Source organism: Schistocerca americana, chromosome X, assembly GCF_021461395.2.
Source record: "Schistocerca americana isolate TAMUIC-IGC-003095 chromosome X, iqSchAmer2.1, whole genome shotgun sequence".
Lineage (NCBI taxonomy): Eukaryota > Metazoa > Arthropoda > Insecta > Orthoptera > Acrididae > Schistocerca > Schistocerca americana.
In genome coordinates, this window is record NC_060130.1 from 132,693,711 (window position 1) to 132,712,831 (window position 19,121).

Sequence of the window (19,121 nt, forward strand, 5' to 3'; positions counted from 1 at the left end):
AAGTGGCTGTGCACAGGTAGAATCTCCTGTATGTTGCTAAGGTACAAGGTGGTAGTCATGCGGCCAATGCCCATCTCCACGAATATCAGCAACCTTGCCACTGCCCATCAATTACCCTCACGTACATTCTACTACACAACAGGAAGGTAAATGCTAAACCAGTCAAGTTGAAACAAACTGAGGATTATGATGAGACAGCTAAAGTAAGCTATGAAACTACCCAACTATGATATTTCAGGTGACGCAAAGCTACACTACTGCAAATAACAAAAAGTGGAAAAGAAAAATAAAGCCTAGTGTCTTTCAGACAGTGGTTAACACCCACTAAAATCTTATGATAAAAGAAAAATGCAAACTACTTGGTAACCACTGACACAGCATAACTGATATGCACACAGACCATCTAAGTCTACTACAGACTAACTACTATTAAGAAGTTTCATTTCCTTTTCAGTTAGTTTAGGTAAATCAGAAAACAAACTCGTGTACACGAATACACAAATGCATTTATTTACTGGTTTCATTACTGAATTTTTAACGTACAAGTTGATATGTTTAAACCAAAATCTTTTACATTAGTTCCTTTATTAATGTTGTAGAAAAGACAATACTTAACTTTAGAACACAATCACACTTCATTTTCATTCTGTAATTCCACCTCCAATTCTTCATTTACAGTCAGCAATAGTTATGCAGGGGAGTGGGTGTTTTGCATGTGGGTAACAAGGATTCCACCAGTGAATAAAATTTAAACTTACTATGTAAACTACATCTACACACACAGCTGGTCCTGTGTTAGCAACACTGTAGGTAAACTGCAAATGGGCCTGAGAACCTAAGAGTGCAGTGCCCAACACAACCGATATATCTCTCAACACCATTCCCATAAGTAGGGGCAAGTGCACGAACTGTGAGCACTCGATCTGGAAAGAAAGAAAAAGTAAGATTCCACACATATACAGTCAGTTTATTTTACAGTAGAGAAAAACTTAAAAATGAATTGATGTATGCGTGAAATTCACAAATCAAGAAATTTCCTTCACTAATGGAATAGGTATTTTGGAAAATTGGATTCCTGAAGGAATAAACTTAAAAAATGAAATTTATATCAATATGACCTACTGTGATACACGTATTGTAAAATTTCATTTTCCTATATTCCCATCAATTTCTCCATTAGAAATTTGGTGAATGCAACAACTGTACTAGGAGATTTCATACATCATTGGGACTGAATCAAATGCAATGGATGTGAATAGACACGTTGCTGGAAACACTATAGGCAACTTTGATAAAAGCTTAAGTTCACTATGACTAACCTATGGAGAAGATGGCTAAACCAACTCTCAAATCATAGGAAATTCGTTGCATGGCACATAATATGTGGCCAGGCATTTCTGTAACAAAACAGTGCAGGCAGGTTGTTGAAATACAGGCTTTATTTTGGCATTCATTTTTTTTTTTTTTTTTTTCACTTGATAGAGGCTATCATTGGAAGTATCTGTGATTCATTTCAATGCAGCTTACTTCCGTGAAAGTTCCAAATGACACCTTATTCATTATCTGCTATGCTGTTTCAAAATGTATGCTGGGTTAATGGTGCTCAAGAATATATTACCTAACACTAAATCAGTATCACTGTAGCACAGATCAAAGTGACATTTCACAAATCTAATGTCATCATGACGCATCAACACACCATTTGTAACCTGAGAATCTGGAGTTTACTGCCCTTTTTGGAATAGTTTTTCTGTGGACAAGACTGAAAAAAGAAAAGGCCCACCACGGTGTAGGACGTTGCTGTGTATCAGGTCATAGAAACTCCATACTCACCAGTAAATTTAGACGTCTGATGAAAGTAGTCACTAGTTTTGTGAACTGCATTGTGCAAAATTTATAGAGAGTATTGGAGACGTGCCTTACATGTATGCTGGTGATGCTGCAGCGAGAAAGGTACACTCACATCAGCCTAGTTTCTAAAGGTACTGACAAAACAGTTTCTCAAATAATCTGGTTAATACATTATGCTCAAGGGTCACATCTGCCAGACATTTCACAACTTTACACCTTGGCACCAGGGGTAAATGGTACTACAAGGCGATGCTGTCTCACGAGAGTATGGTTTATTTAGATACTAATGACAGCTACCTGCAGATGTAGCTTTTTCAACATTCAGCCAGCTCAGTTGCAGTCTTGATGCACATCTGCTGCTGTGGTCTTGTATTGCTGTTTTTATCTTAATTTGTAGTTACTGGATACTCTCTACAATTCATTTTTGCAAGGGGAAAAGACACACCGTTATGATCACACAGAGGTAGAATTCTTTGAGATTTTCACCAGAAATGATAGGGAGAAAGAACTTTTCGAAAGGTGTACACATCAGCTGGTACAATACACCTCTCTGTTTCTACAAGAGGTGAAAATTCTTCAGAATCTGAAGCATTTCAAAGTGAGAACAAAATGCTTGGGAGAAGAGCATGCTTTAGTGACAAATGATGGGAAGGGATTTTCATCAATTTGTGCGTGCATTTGACTATTCAGCTTCAGGACAGAAGTGTGGATTAGGGGACAATTTCAGAATTCTTATATTTGTAACAGAAGATCTGATCAAACATGTAACACACGAAATCAATAGATTTATACACTGACACAAAGTATGCAGTCTTGACTGTCAAGTTGGAAATAAATGAGGTTTAGGAACTTTTATTCCAGCAAAATTATGTCTGGGGACAGTTTTCTATATATGCTAATTTTGGACTTTCTCAGTGAATCTTGAAGGTTTCAAATACCATTATCAATTTAACTGGAAAGGAACTGGATGAGGCAACAACACATGCTGTCTGAATGATTAAATTTTGCACTGGTTCCCACCACACTATCTGAATGGGAGATCACCAATAGTGTAGAGCAGGCCATCTGAGGGCTTACCTCTGACACCACTGAAGAGGTCAGAAGTGAAACTTGCAGAGTCTTGCAAAAAATGAAAACACTAAAAAACACCATCTCCATGGCTGAACATAGGGCAGTATGTGACCTACAAGAAGACAAAGAGACGGTCCTCCTAGTGGCAGACAAAGGGCAATGCGGTGGTACTGCTATGACCAGTTGACTACTGGCAGAAGATTGAGCTCCTTTTACAAGTGAACAAGGATCCTACATCAGCAGTGACGAGGAAGACAATCTCATTGCTAAACAACTTAGAAATAAACAATGATGTGGTTAGAAGGCTGTATCCCAGAGCAGTGATACCACCACACCTGTACAGACTTCCAAAGAGGCACAAGAAGAGAGTTCCACAGGTCCAATAGTGGACACAATAAATTCACCCACTTATGAAATATCTAAAATCCTGGCACAGCTATTGAAGCCTCTTGTGGGTCATTGTCATCACAGTGTCAAAAACTCAATGGAGTTTGTGAAGATATTTGAACACATCTGGAAAAAGGTAACATCCTGGTCAGCTTTGATGTCACACCCCTCTTCACACAGGTACGTCTCAAGGACTCCTTGACATTACGAAGATGCCACTTCAACGAAGCCACAGTGGAACTGTTCCATCACACACTCACTACCACATACTTCCAATGTGGTGGTAAATTCTACCAACAGAAAGACAGAGCGCCCCCCCCCCCTCCTCCTCCACATTGGCGTCATGTATCACAAACCTATAAATGGAACACTTCAAAGAATCGGCACTTGAAATGGCACAACTGAAACTGAAGGTGTTCCACCGCTACATGGATTACACATTCGTGATTTGACCATATGGCAAAGAAAATCTACAAGAATTTCTTAACCACCTCAATGTCGTACATGACAATATTAAATTCCCCCTGGAGGTGGAGGAAAACTGATGTCTACCTTTCCTTGACATCGCGATAAAGAAGAATCTGACAGCAGATTAGTTCATTGTGTTTGCAGTAAGAACACACACCAATAAGTATCATAACGCCAGTAGCTGCCACCATCCAGCCCAATGCAAATCCATGCTCACCATCTACCTGCCGAACTGCAGCACTTCAGAAAAACCTTTCGACACAATGGCTATTCTGAGACACAGATAAGACACACTTTCCAACTGAGCAGGACGACGACGTACGTGAAGAAGACACTAAACGCTTGGCATTCCTTTCGTATACTGGGCCACACATGGCACAGGTTGTCAGGATATTAGAAAAGAGCAACATTAAAACCATCTTTCACTCAACAGCCAAAATCAAGCATATGCTGGGCTTAGTGAAGGATAAACTAGGAATACAGAAACCTGGAGTGTACAGTATTAGCTGTGAGTGTGGTAAACAGTACATAGGCCAGACACAGCACTGTATACCATAGCACTGCTGAGAACACATAAGGAGAGATTGTCTAGGCCAAATGAGGAAATCTGCAGTGACAGAACACAGACTCCAGGAAAACCACATGTCTGATTTCAAACAAAGAAAGCTGATGTGCAGGGCAAACGGTTTCTGAAGAGGCTGTTGAGAGACACGAGTCCAAGATAACCTCGTCAACTGAGATGGCACTTTCCACCTTAGCACCACAGGATGCAGTGATAAGAAAAATGCAACAAGAACACTTCTATATGAAGGCAGCGGATGGAATGAATAGGCTACATGAGGCCACAACGCCTGTACCCACCAGCACGCAGGGAACTGCCCCTGCCACCACCGGCCATGACTACCCACCACAGGCCGTGACACCAATTCTGGAGGCACGAGATCAGCACCACTGATGCAGAAGAGGCAGAGGAGTCTGCACTCCAGCAGCTATAAAGATCCACACAGTACGAGAACTCGACACTTCGCCTGAGAATGACAAGTAGGAAACAAGTCGAAAAGTTGCCGCAGAAAGATGTCTCGACTCAGGTGATAACCCGAGAAGACTTCACTGTCAGTTTTCTATTAATTTTGAGAATTCTTTTTGTCAGCAATAGCTCTCCCAGTAATGAAGGAAACAGGTTATTGAAAATTAGAAACAATGTTTACAAGTTCATAAAACATTAAAAAGTGCATTTTATCCATATGAAAAGTTCTGCATTGCAAAAGCCTATTATTGTTTTTCAAACAGTACCTTCCATCCTCATGGAGAGTAATTTTAAGATTTTCTGTATTCTGGGTGATCAAAACTCAGTTTCAGACGATTTACTATATTTGATGAAGGTAGTGCTACATAACACAGTTAATAAACCAACACTGAGGATTAAGAGCATTACTTAAGAGAGGAAATGAGGCATACATAAGGCAGGTGTACAAGAACATTGGAAGCCAGTACAATGCAGGCAAGAGCCTCCATATAATCAAGCAGAAATGTGACTGCACCAGCAGGGAAAAAAATAAGAAGACATTACCTGCTACATAATATGATCCTTTACGAAAGGACCCACATGGAACCTGATGAGTAGAGTAACTCTTCTATCGTACATTACAGAATGTAGTCTTGGACAAACACATTTCAGTAATACTCACTTTGGAGTACGTAGTGTCTCGTCAGAGTAATGAGGGATGAACTGTTCTATAAAATGGCAAGATGAACGAGAAGGCTACTTACGCAAGCCCTGTCCTGAGGCCCGCTGGGCTCACCTGTACCGACTGGCCGCAATGTCGGCCTATGTTGATGGCATCACTGGAAGCAGTATGGAGGGGCACGGGGTCAGCACACCTCTCCCCCTTCTGTTACCAGTTTTTGTGACCCAGAGTCCCTACTCAGGGTGTATACGCGGACAAGAAAAAAATTATCGGATTTTTCCCGGTTAAAAATACACTTTCTCCCGGGTGAAAACACGCTTTTTCCATGTTAAGTGACAGTATATTTTCCCTTATCAATCATTTGAATGGTTATGGTTTTATACATGGGTGTAGAATTTCCCGGCACCAAACACCGCATATTACTTTCCGAATAATTGAAATCGAGATTGCGACGCGTGTTTGTAAGCCAGTCATAGCTTGTGTCACGTGATCTCACCAGCCGGTGGCATAGGACACGTGATGTAGTCAGCCAACAGCAACATCACTGTTAAGTAACACGAACACACAAACTGGGAAAGTTAATAGTTAATACACATAGTGTTGCTACAAGAAAAGCAAAGCTTTCACATATAATATTGGTCTCTAAGGTTAATAAGCTGCAAGAGAAGCTAAGCTTTCGCATATAATGTTGATCTTTTTTGCGCGTGTTACACTTTAAGATATATCATACAAATAAGCCAGTAAAATTTTTTTTAATAGTGACATAAATGTCTGATCTTCAGGGTTCGAAATTATTCTAAATGGCCCATCATCAAAGAGTTGATTTTTAAATGAGAGTCAATAGCTCTGTGATTTAATAATTCATGGTACATTCTTTCACTTTGAAAACTTCAATACAGCTACACTGTAGGCTTTCATGAGTAAACTAAATAAATGAACTAATAGGACTTTTTACAATTGATAATATGAACTGCAATGAACAGAAAGAGAAAAGAAGTGTAAGGTGTAGTGGCAAGCAGAGATGGGTATTATTCAAATAAATTTCCATCTAGATAATTATTAGAAAAAGTAGATTATTCAAAGAAATTTATTCCCAAATAAATTACCTGTATCTTAAATAACATGGAACGTCACTGCATTTTCTTTGCTTAATTCTTGTACCGAATTCTATGACTAGCATTTGTTTCCTTGACACAGAACAGTTTCTATTTGATAAATAACTTATTAATGGATTGTATGTAGAAGTGCCTTGGTGGCCGAATGAAAAAATGAAGAAAAATGACGAAGACACAGATAGGACGATGAGAAAGAAAGTGGGGTAAGTTCCAAACTACAGAGCTAGAAGTATTGAGGTTCAACCCCACATTGGTCTTACGATTTTTTTTTTTTTCTGTTACTCATTGCTTCTTTCTTCTCTGAGAAAAAATTTGCACCACATTTCAGAGTAAATGTAGTACTCTAGGTCACCACCTAACTGGCAGTGTAAGTCAGTTCAGAGGTGGGAGAAAGACAAGTGCACACCGCCAGGCCTAGCAAAACACAGCAGAGTTCAAAACAATCTTCAGGTTGAGCACAGCTTTACTTGCTTTACAGTGAACACATGCCACACAAAAATACTTCATTGGCAAATGGCCTTAGCAGTTACAGTACTGATGCTGCCCTGTTCAACTTAGTGCACTCAACAGTACTTCCCACTCTCCCCATGCTAACACGCAGAAGTACTCTACATAAAGAGCCAAAGATGAGAATGTAGCCAACAGAAACTCTTAATCTGTAACACCTTTTTCCATTGTACCAAGACTGCTGACACTATCAGATACGGGAGTCTTTTTGATATCTTGTTGACATCAACAGACTTTAAATCTAAAGAACTACTATGAAATTCGTGGAATGCTGCTCGACATTAAAAGTCATCTAAAAGTATTTTACAATTAACTCTGAAGAAGCTCGCCATTAGAATACGGAACAGTTTTTCGATCTGAAGTGTCTATGTAGTTATACAGAGCCTGCAGATTCAAAAATTTCTGAAGACACACTGGGTTTGAGTACATGAAAGATTTCATAGTATTGCAGCACCTTGGCAACTTTTGTATCGTGCAAGTGTCAAGAGAATTGAAATAACCTTCTCGCCTTTCTACACCAACTGCAACTACTGCAGCAATATCTTACCCATGTTTTAAAAAATAAGGAGTTATTGCTGGGGAAGCTTACAACAAACTACATGACGAATAACTGCACAGAAATGTCAAAGAAATCAGGTAATTGGTTTCAAATTGTATGACATAATAAGATGATTTTATCTGAAATGTGATTTGAGAAGTGAAGCTAACATGGAGTCACAATGAATTATTTTCCATACACTATTGCAAAACTGATAATCTCTAATTTTTGTCAAATAAGATTGTATGTTGAAAGTCTTGTATCATTATCATAAAATAAAGACAAATTCAGGAGATATAAAGCACCAATACACTCTTTATATATGTGGAATGTATTTTCTTTAGTGTCACGACAACAAGTGGGAAAAAAAAGTTTCTGGTGGTTAAAAAGACTTTCTTAGAACTAATTTAAAAGAATAAAAAGCACATTCAATTAACAGATGACAAAGAACTGGAGTAATAAATGGCACTGGATTTCAAATTTATCTATTATTCATAACACTTTCTTCACAGATGATGAATGAGTGTTTTTATTTGCGTAAGTGAATCATTTTTTGAATAATACTTGTTATTAATGAATAACAAATAATAATTAATATCTGTATTTTTTTATTTGCCATTCACATAAATTTCACGAAATATATAAACATTCTACTATATATTCCATTTTGTTAAAAAAATGGATTTTGCTTATGGCATCCAAATTTCATGAGGTTGATTCTAGGTATACAATAATACCTTCATTGACTGTTTATATTACTGTGTAAAATGTTTGATTCCATTTCCTTTCAGGTATAAATAAACAAATGATTATCACAAAATTATGTGAATAATTTGTAATAACTTAAATGTTGCAATGAAGGATTATAGTCATATTTTATATATACCACAACTAACAAGGGAACCTCTCCATTGCACCCCCCTCAGATTTAGTTATAAGTTGGTACAGTGGATAGGCCTTGAAAAACTGGACACAGATCACTCGAGAAAACAGGAAGAAGTTGTGTGGAACTACGAAAAAAATAAGCAAAATATACAAACTGAGTAGTCCATGCGCAAGATAGGCAACATCAGGGATAGTGTGAGCTCAGGAGCGCCATGGTAGGATCACAGGGAAAACTGCGCGACTGTGAAACTGTTGCATTCATTTGTTGCAGTTTATGTGACAAACTCTTATGTTTTCATCACTTTTTTGGGAGTGATTATCACATCCACAAGAAAACCTAAATCGGACAAGGTAGAAGAATCTTTTTACCCACTCGTCAGGTGTACAAGTTAGGTGGGTCAACAACATATTCCTGTCATGTGACGCACATGCCGTCACCAGTGTCGTATAGAATATATCAGACATGTTTTCATGTGGAGGAATCAGTTGACCTATGACCTTGCAATCAAATGTTTTCGGTTCCCATTGGAGAAGCATGTCCTTTCGTCTACTAATCGCACAGTTTTGCGGTGCGGTCGCAAAACACAGACACTAAACTTATTACAGTGAACAGAGATGTCAATGAACGAACGGACAGATCATAACTTTGCGAAAATAAAGAAAGTAAACTTTTCATTCGAGGGAAGACTTGAACCAAGGACCTCACGTTCAGCAGCTGCTCACGCTAACCACGGGACCACGGCGCTCCTGAGCTCACACTATCCCTGATGTTGCCTATCTTGCACATGGACTACTCAGTTTGTATATTTTGCTTATTTTTTTCATAGTTCCACACAACTTCTTCCTGTTTTCTCCATTGATTTGTGTTCAGTTTTTCAAGGCCTATCCGCTGTGCCAACTTATAACTAAATCTGAGGGGGGTGCGATGGGGAGGTTCCCATGTAAGATAGAGTCAGGGACGAGCCACTGTGTGTTTTGTTATTGTTTCTGGGAGTGATTTTTCTTAGTTATGGGCAAAATGGAATTTTTTTAAATTCCAGAAATTTCAAAATATTTGGAAAATGAAGAAGTATTCGCTGTTACTTTTTGGACTGACTGAGCTCTGATTGAGATCTTGTAGACCAACTACGCTTTCTAGTAATTTCTACATATACTTCCAGCATTATTCAAAATTTTTGCACTGTTGAGTGCACTGACAATGCAGCACTGCACTTACCATTCTGAGCAGAGAGGAGATCAATTCACAAAATAAGGTAACACATAAAGCATTTTTGATGATGAAGGAGAGAGTTGATACAAAAGACCACAGAATGTGTTGAAATTATTGTTTGTTTGCTTACTGTGGAGAGTATGAAGAATGAAACATACATAACTAATCTTTATTAGTATTATGTATTTTTATTTAACAAGTTGCATGTGATGAAGAGTACTAACAATTATTACATCTACTACTTCGCAAGCCACTGTATGGTGCATGTTTGAGGATACATTGTACCACTACTAGTCATTCTGTTTTCTGTTCCACATGCAAATACAGCTAGGGGAAAACAACTGTATGTGCCTCCATACAAGTCCTAACTTCTCTAGTATTATCTTTGTGGTTCTTGCATAAAAATATACATTGGCGGCAGTGGAAACTTGCTACAATCATTTTAAAATGCTGGGTCTCTTAATTTTCTCAATACTGTTCCTTGAAAAGAATGCCACCTTCCCTCTGGGATTCCCATTATAGTTTCTGAAGCATCTAACACTTGCATGTTGATCACACCTACCAGTAACAAATCTATCAGCCTGCCTCCAAGTTGCTTCGATGTCTTTCTGTAACACAACCTGGTGGGGATCTCAAACACTCAAGCCATACTCAAGAATGAGTCACACAAGTGTTCTATATGCGAACTCCTTTGTAGATGAGCTAGACTTTCATAAAACGCTCCCAATAAACAGAAGTCAACCATTTGCCTCCCCACACTAATAATCGTATGTGCTTGTTCCATTTCACATTGCTTTGCAGCATTGTGCTGAGACCTTTAATTGACATGACTATGTCAAGCAACACAGCACTAATACCATATTCAGTCATTACAGAATTGTTTTTCTAACTCATCTGCATTAGCTTATATTATTCTACATTTATAGCTAGCAGCCATTCATCACACCAACTGGAAATTTTATCTAAGTCATCCAGTAGCCTCCTACAGTCACAACACAATGATATCGTCCCATACACCACAGCATCATCAGCACACCAGCTGCAAATTGCTGCTCACCATGTACGTCATATCATTTATGCATATAGAGAATAATAGTGGTCCTATCACAGTACTGAAAAACACGCACACGCACACACGGTGGAGAAAAATTGTGAATTTTAACCCTGGATAGCTGATGCCAGTAGGAACCAAAAATACTAATGTTGTGATTGTGTAGATCGACAACACACAATTTTTAAACTACGCAAACTTGATGCCACGTGCTCCGATCGGCCGCGGGATTGCCCTGTTGCCAGATGCTCTGGACAACGCATGACTGCGAATGCTGCGGTGTACTCAAGGCGGCCCGCATGCTCCATGGTAGCATGCAAGCCTTCCACTCTGGGGGCAAATCTGAAAGGGTCCTGACACATCCACTGAAGTTTCATGATAAGACAAACCTCATACCTGTCAACAGCTGTTAGTTCACGTACAGAAAGTCTTTTACAAATTGTGTCAGTCCTGAAAAGAGCCTTTTTTGTAGTTAGGGCATAGTTTATTTAAAGCAGGTGCTTGAACTGGCAACCCTCTGACGCAATACAGGCTTGGTAACGTTGAATGGTGTTTTGACAAACTCTTTCAGAGATTCTTGGCATTTATTTATTTACACGTCAAGTTCCATAGGACGAAATTGAGAAGCAAATCTCCAAGATCATGGAACGTTTCAGTACATGAAGTTACAATGTAAAAGTTGGGGGGAAGGGACCAAACTATGAGGTCATCAGTCCCTTGTTCTGAATAAAACAGTGCCACAAGTGTGAGGATGAAACAAACGAGACCAACAACTCAAAACGGAATGAAAGGAAAAATAACATGAACAATGAAGGGCAATAAAAATGTAAATGGATAACAAGGGACAAGAAAACCACAGAAACGCAAGAAACAGGATGAAGAGATTAAAACAAAAGAGCACATTACCATGGCTGGATGGCCATGAGAATAAAAAAGGAGAAGCTAGCCGCTCTGCAACACTTTAAAACCTCCACCCTAGAAGCACTAGGGTGGAGGACACAGAGGGACAAACAACATGCACTAAAACTTAGATCAAATGATAAAACCCACCCTCACAAATAAAACGTAAAACTAACCGACGAGGTGTTGTCAGATAAAATTAGTGGCAAAGAGACTGGTAACACAAGATTTTGTCGCTGGGCAGTCAAAGAGGGACAGTGGACCAGAATATGGGCCACTGTCAATCGGGCACCACACCGACACTCAGGCTGGTCTTCACAGTGCAGGAGGTAACTGTGGGTCACCCAAGCATGGCCAATGTGGAGCCAGCAGAGGACAACTGATTCTCTGTGAGAGGCCCGCATGGAAGACTTCCACACATTCGTAGTCTCCTTAATGACACGCAGTTTGTTGTGTGTACTGTTATGCCATTCCGTCTCCAAAAGCCGAAAAACCCTACGGCATGAGTCAGAATGTAGGTCAGGTTCACAGATGCCCATCTCCAGAAGTGGTTTCCGTGTAGCCTATTTGGCCAGCCTGTCGGCAAGTTTGTTGCCTGGGATGCCAACGTGTCCTGGAGTCCACACAAACACCACTGAATGATGAGACCATACCAGGGCAAGGATGGATTCCTGGATGGACACTACCAAAGGATGGCGAGAGTGGCACTGGTCGAGAGCCTGTAGGCTGCTCAAGGAGTCAGTACACAGGAGAAATGATTCCCCAGGGCACGAACCGATATATTGAAGTGCACGAGAGATGGCTACCAGCTCTGCAGTGAATACACTGCAGGCATCAGGCAAGGAATGCTGTTCAAAATGGTATCTGTGGATGTAGGCGAAGTCAATAGGTGTAAACCACTTCAGACCCCCAGAACACGTCAAGAATCTAGAGGAAGTGACAGCGGAGAGCGGCACGAATAACTGAGTCCTTAGGGTCATGCGAAAGGTCCAGACAAATCTGCGGCCTAGGTGTGCACCATGGAGGTGTATGCAGACGGTCCTGGGTGGTAGTTGGTAAAGGGAAGCACTCCAGTTTAGACAGAAGGGATCGCAGGCGAACCATAATCGTTAGCCCTGACCTGGGCTGCTGATGCGGGAGATGAACTGCCCCGGGTGGAAAAAGGAGATGATAATTCAGATGCTCTGGAGAACTATGAATCTGTGCAACATAACTGGCAAAGAGCTGTGCACATCGGATCTGCAATGCAGGAACTCCGGCCTCCACCAGGAAACTGGTCACCGGACTCATTCTAAAAGCTCCCGTCACTAGGCGAATGCCACAGTGGTGCATTGGGCCAAGTACACACAACGCTGAGGGTGCCACCGAACCATAAACCACACTCCCATAGTCAAGGTGGGATTGAACAAGGGCTTTGTAGATCTGCAGCGGAGTAGAGCGATCTGCACCGCAATTGATGTTGCTCAGGCAGCGGAGGGTACTGAGGTGCTGCCAGCACTTCCAGTTAAGCTGACAAAGGTGAGGTAGCAAAGTCAATCGGGCTTCGAAAACCAATCCTAAGAAACGATATGTCTCCACTACAGTGAGTGGATCGTCATGAAGGTTAAGTTCCAGTTCCATATGAATGGTACAATGTCAACACAAGTGCATGATCCACGACTTAGTGGCCGAAAACTGGAAGCCGTGCGCGAGAGCCCATGACTGTGCCTTGTGAATGGCTCCCTGTAGGTGCTACTCAGCAACACCAGTGCTGGTGGAGCAGTACAAAATGAAGAAGTCATCTGCATACAGAGAGGGTGAGACGGACAGCCCTACAGCTGCTGCTAGACCATTAATGGCCACTAAAAATGGTGATACACTCAATACAGAGCCCTATGGGACCCCATTCTCCTAGATATGGGGGGGGGGGGGGGGGGGGGGACTATGGGAGGCACCAACTTGGGACACGGGAAGTATGAAGCGACAGGAAACTTTGGATAAAAATCGGGAGCAGGCCTCTGAGACCCCACTCGTATAATGTGGCAAGGACATGATGTCGCAAGGTCATGTCATACACTTTTCATAAATAAAAAAAGACAGCAACCATGTGTTGGCATCTGGAAAAGGCTAATTGGATGGCAGACTCATGGCACACAAGATTATCAGTGGTAGAGAGCCCCTGGCAGAAGCCGCCCTGACATGGAGCTAGTAGGCCATGCGACTCTAGGACCCAATCCAACCACCAACATACCATACATTCCAGCAGCTTACAAATAACGTTGGTGAGACTGATGGGCCAATAGCTATCCATATCAAGTGGGTTCTTGCTGGGTTTGAGCACTGGAACGATGGTGCTCTCCCACCATTGCGATGGAAAGACCCCATCACACCAGACCAGGCTGAAGATGACTAGGATATGGAGCTTGTAGTCACACGAGAGATGTTTAATCATCTGACTGTGGATCCGATCTGGCCCAGGGGCTGTGTAGGGGCAACGTGCAAGTGCGCTGAGGAGCTCCCACTCTGTAAATGGGGTGTTATGGGTTCACTGTGGCGTGTAGTGACAGAGAGGACTTTCCTTTCCATACGCTGTTTGTGGGTGCGGAAGGCTGGGGGTAGTTCTCCAACGCAGAGGCTCAAGCATAGAGCTCAGCAAATTGCTCAGCAATCGCATTTGCATCTGTACACAGCACACCATTCACGGTAACGCGAGGGACACCTGTTGGGGTCTGGTCCGCAAAAAGACGTCTGATCTGTGTCCAGACTTGGGAAGGTGATGTACGGCACCCAATGGTCGACACGTACCTATCCAAACACTCCTGTTTCCATCATTTTATAAGCTGGCGTACACAGGCAGAGAGCATGCTCTAGGGAAGGGTGTCACTTATGTCACTGTAGAGCTCGCCAATGCTCTGTAATTGCCTCAGTAACTTCCGGCGACCATCAAGGGACTGTCTTTCGCTGGGGACACCCTAAAGAGTGAGGAATCACATTTTCTGCTGCAGAAACGATTGTGGTAGTCACCTGCTCAACCATCACATCGATGTTACCATGTGGGCAGAGGTGCAAGTTTCCCAGTCTGCCTTGTTTACAGCCCATCTGGGCAGGTGCTCGTGGGCCTGACGCTGGGGCAGTGACAAGGTGATGGGGAAGTGGTCACTACCATGTGCTCCCCAGTGGACAGATGGGATAAGTCCTGTGCTACAAACTGATAAATCAATGGCCGAGTAACTACCTCGAGCCACACTGAAATGTGTGGCCCCAGTATTTAAGAGGCAGAGGTCGAACTGATACAGTAAAATTTTGATATCTTTGCCTCGGCCAGTAAGCACAGTGTCACCTCACACGGGGTTATGCGCGTTAAAATCTCCCAAAAGTAGGAAAGGTTTAGGGAGTTGATCAATCAGTGCAGCTATTACATTCAGGGGTACTGCACCATCTGGAGGAAGATATACATTACAGACAGTTATTTCCTGTGTTGTCTGTATCTGGACAGCCACAGATTCAAGAGGGGGTTTGAAAGGGCACAGGTTCACTAGAAACTGAGTTTAGGACAAACACAAACTCCACCCAGCATTCGATTATAGCTGCTACGGTTCCTGCAATATCCCTTATAGCCACAGTGGGCAGGGGTCCGCATTGCCGGTAACCAGGTTTCCTTGAGGGCAATGCAGATAGCAGGTGTATAGCTAAACAGTTTCCGTAGCTCAGCCAGGCGGTGGAAAAAACCACCACAATTCCACTGGATGATATCATCGTGAGACTGGGAAGGCATGGAACATTCAATGAGGCAGTTTACGCCTCAGGGTCACCTGCTGCCACTGACGTTTTGCCTGAGCAGTCTATATCCATTGTGTCTGAGGGTCCGGCGAGATCCAGGTCCTCAGCAGACGCCAGAATCTCCATCCCATCCTCAGATGCAGAGTTTGTAGGTAGTGCTGGTGTGGGTGCCACCCCTAGCACCTTGTTCATAGGGGTCTTGTTTTTCTATTTCTTGCACTGTTCCTTGGGTTTCCCTGGCTGGGAGGACTTCACTGAACCAGTCTCCAGGACTAAGGATGTGCGTGAAGCCCTATGACCAGCTGCTTTTGGGCTCTTCAGCTGCTGGCGGGTGTCATCTTTTCCACTAGCAGAAACCTGTGAACGGAGTGACCGAAGGGACCCCTTCCTTGCTATAGGAGCCAAAGAAGCCTTACGCTTCCCTGGCTTAGAAGTGGGGACTGAAATCCCTGATGGTTGGGGGGGGGGGGGGGGGGGTTGCTCCCAAAGTAGGTGGTGCGGGAGCAACAGGGAGGAAAGTGCCCCCCACCATCAAGGGGGCAGGTGTAGTCTCTTGGTTCTGACAGGTGACAGGAATTCGAGGAACTGATGGGGCGTGAACTGTTCTTGTAGTGGCAGCGTATGAGGTCTTAGCCACAGGATGTAGGTGCTCAAGTTTCCTCTTAGCCTCAGTGTAGGTCAGTTGGTCCAGGGTCTTATATTCCTCAATTTTCCTCTCTTTTTGTAAAATCCTGCAATCTGGCGATCAAGGTGAATGATGCTCTCCGCAGTTGACACAAATGGGAGGCAGGGCACATGGAGTATTGGGATGTGATGGATGTCCACAATCTTGACAGCTGGGGCTGGAAGTACAGCAGGCAGACATATGGCTGAACTTCCAGTACTTAAGCACCATCGGGGGAGGGATGTATGGCTTGACGTCACAGTGGTAGACCATCACCTTGACCTTTACGGGCGATGTGTCACCCTCAAAGGCCAAGATGAAGGCACTGGTGGCAACCTGATTATCCCTCAGACCCCAATGGATGCACTGGATGAAATGAACACCTCTCCGCTCTAAATTGGCAGCTCATTGCCAGACTGCAAAAGAACGTCCCTGTGGAATATAATACCCTGGACCGTATTTAAGCTCTTATGCGGCATGATGGTAACAGAAACATCCCCCAACTTGCCACAAGCGAGTAATGCCCGTGACTGGGCAGAAGACGCTGTTTTTATCAAAACTGACGCAGAGCATATTTTGGACAAGCCCTCCACCTCCCCAAACTTGTCCTCCAAATGCTCCACAAAAAACTGAGCCTTCATGGACATGAAAGATTCCCCATCAACTCTCCCACATACGACATATCAGGGCAAATAAGCTCCACTGTCATCCTTAGCCTGGCATTCCTCCCATGGTGTGGCCAGGTAGGGGAACGACTTGGGGTCATATTTCTTAGCATTAAAGTTAGACTTTGCCCGCTTAGAGACTGTTGGCAGCAGACCACCAGCAAGAGATGACGTACTACGCTTCATGGCGTTTCATCTACCCTGATGTTACCCACTCCGACCAGGGGACCTCCCCATGGGCACCACCCAGCTGCAGCAAAGGCCACCTAGCAGGATTCCTATTGCCAGGGGTCCCAACGCCCCAGGGCGATGGGCATCTACTCCTTGGCATACGTGGGAAATTGGCGGTGCAGGAATCAGCAGAGCAATCCCTGTGTTGTCAGGGGGCTACAACCGACAGGATACATGGTGGTCCCACCCCAACAGACTGGCTACCGTACTGAATATGAGGTACAAAGAAGTCCATGGTCATCGTCGGCACAGAAAGTGACTCCATAGTGCATGGTGGAAAACGCATCCAGGAAGGTGTCCTCGCCCAAGAGATGGAGAATGGGCGGGACTGCAATGCGACGACGAGAAAGTGGGCTAAAGCTCTCAATGCACGATGGGCACAATGCACCATGTAAGGTGCCCTTCCCTAATTGGCTCGCTCTTCAGGAAAATTTTGAAAAATGAAGGTCAATCCCTACAGGGGACCATCACATAAAGGTCAAAACATGTGAAACTCCTTTTAGTCGCCTCTTATGACAGACAGGAATACCTCAGGCCTATTCTTACCCCTGGATCTGCAGGGGGGAACATAAAAGTGATAACAGGTAAAAATAAAATGTTTATGAACCCAAAATAGTCAAATCAACAATGTAACATACAAATCGACTTAATTTTTCAAGGAACTCCTCAACAGAAAACTCATCAGTTTCAATTTGAACGCCTGTGGATTACTGGTAAGATTTTTGAATACTTGTGGTAGGTTATTGAAAATGGATGCAGCAGAATACTGCACATCTTTCTGCACAAGAGTTAAGGAAGTCTAATTCAAATGCAGGTTGGATTTCTCCCAAGTATTAACTGAGTGAAAGCTGCTTATTCTTGGAAATAAGCTGAGATTGTTGACAAGAAATGGATGTTGACTGCGCTCCATTAATTTCTCTTTGTTTCTAGGTGGTTCGCGTCCAGGTGGGTGAACTAGAACCTTGAAGAATTCCCACAGGAAAAAGTCTGGTAGTGTGAGGTCTGATGATGGCAGGGGCCATGTCCTACAAGCACCTCTGCCAATTACCCGGCTGTCAAAGAGTTCATTTAAATATCCGCACACAGCACAACTGTTATGTACAGGTGCCCCATCATGGTGCAACCACACACGTAGCCATATGTCCAGGGGAAAATCTTCCAGCAGGCCGGGTAGAGTTTCTTGCAAAAAGTGAAGGTAATTTGCCATGGTAAGTCGAACAGGTAGACGGACCAGGCCAATCAGATGGTCACCCATAATGCCTGCCCAAATGTTAGGTGAAAATTGTTCCTGGTGTCAATGGACTATGGACATAAGTGATGTGAGTATTTTCCCTTGCCCAGTAATGAACGTTTCGAGTGTTGTAAAGGCCATCCCATGGAAGGTGCACTCGTCAGTAAACAACACAATGGCGGGGAAGTCAGGATCTTATGCAAAACGTCACAGAAACCACCAGCAAAACCATAGCCTGTGTTCAGTCCGCCACAGGATTTAGGTCTTGGAAAGGGTGGAAACTGAATGGATGCTGACGTCATCCCTCAAAACCTCCCAGACTGCCCAATGAGTGACCCCCATGTCGTGTCCAACAGCTCGACTACTTGTCGTATGTGCTTCCCCAGAGCGCTCAAGAACAGTCTCTACAAATGCAGCATCCCATCGTGTCCAAGATCTTCCAGCATCACCACAATATCCTGCTAAGGAGCCTGTTTCACTAAGCCGCCGGTGAATTGCTGTAAACGTTTGTGGGTGTGGGTGGTGTCTTGCTGGGTACCATTCCTCATGAAACTGTCGAGCTTCATGTGCATTACTGTCTGCTAGTCCATAAGCAAAAACTGTATCTCACTGTTCTTCAAACGAATACTGGGTCACCATGCTCACTTATGACTAAATTGTAGGTGACGTGCATGTGTGCACTGAAGCAAAGCTTACGTGTGAATGCCTCTGAAGTGAGGTGGAGACAAACCTATTCGACACGTGTGTATCACGTTGGGGCAGTGACGGAGTGAGGGACGTTAACAGACAACCATAGCACTGCCCGTCAACTGATGAATGGCAACAGGACACTCCCACAGCCAATCTGAGCATGCGGCGTCAAGTTTCCGTAGTTTCAAAATGGTGCAGTGTTGACCTACA

At 43.1% G+C, this 19,121-nt stretch overlaps 1 protein-coding gene across 1 annotated transcript in view; it reads right to left on the reverse strand.

Annotated features, from left to right (window-relative positions):
* Positions 1 to 486: 486 nt before the first annotated feature.
* Positions 487 to 19,121, reverse strand: part of LOC124556731 (transmembrane protein 183-like) — a 153,644-nt gene continuing 135,009 nt past the window's right edge. The window contains exon 7 of the mRNA XM_047130730.1: positions 487 to 923. Within this exon, the coding sequence (XP_046986686.1) occupies positions 669 to 923 (255 nt within the window). The 3' untranslated portion in view covers positions 487 to 668. The remainder of the gene's footprint in view (positions 924 to 19,121) is intronic.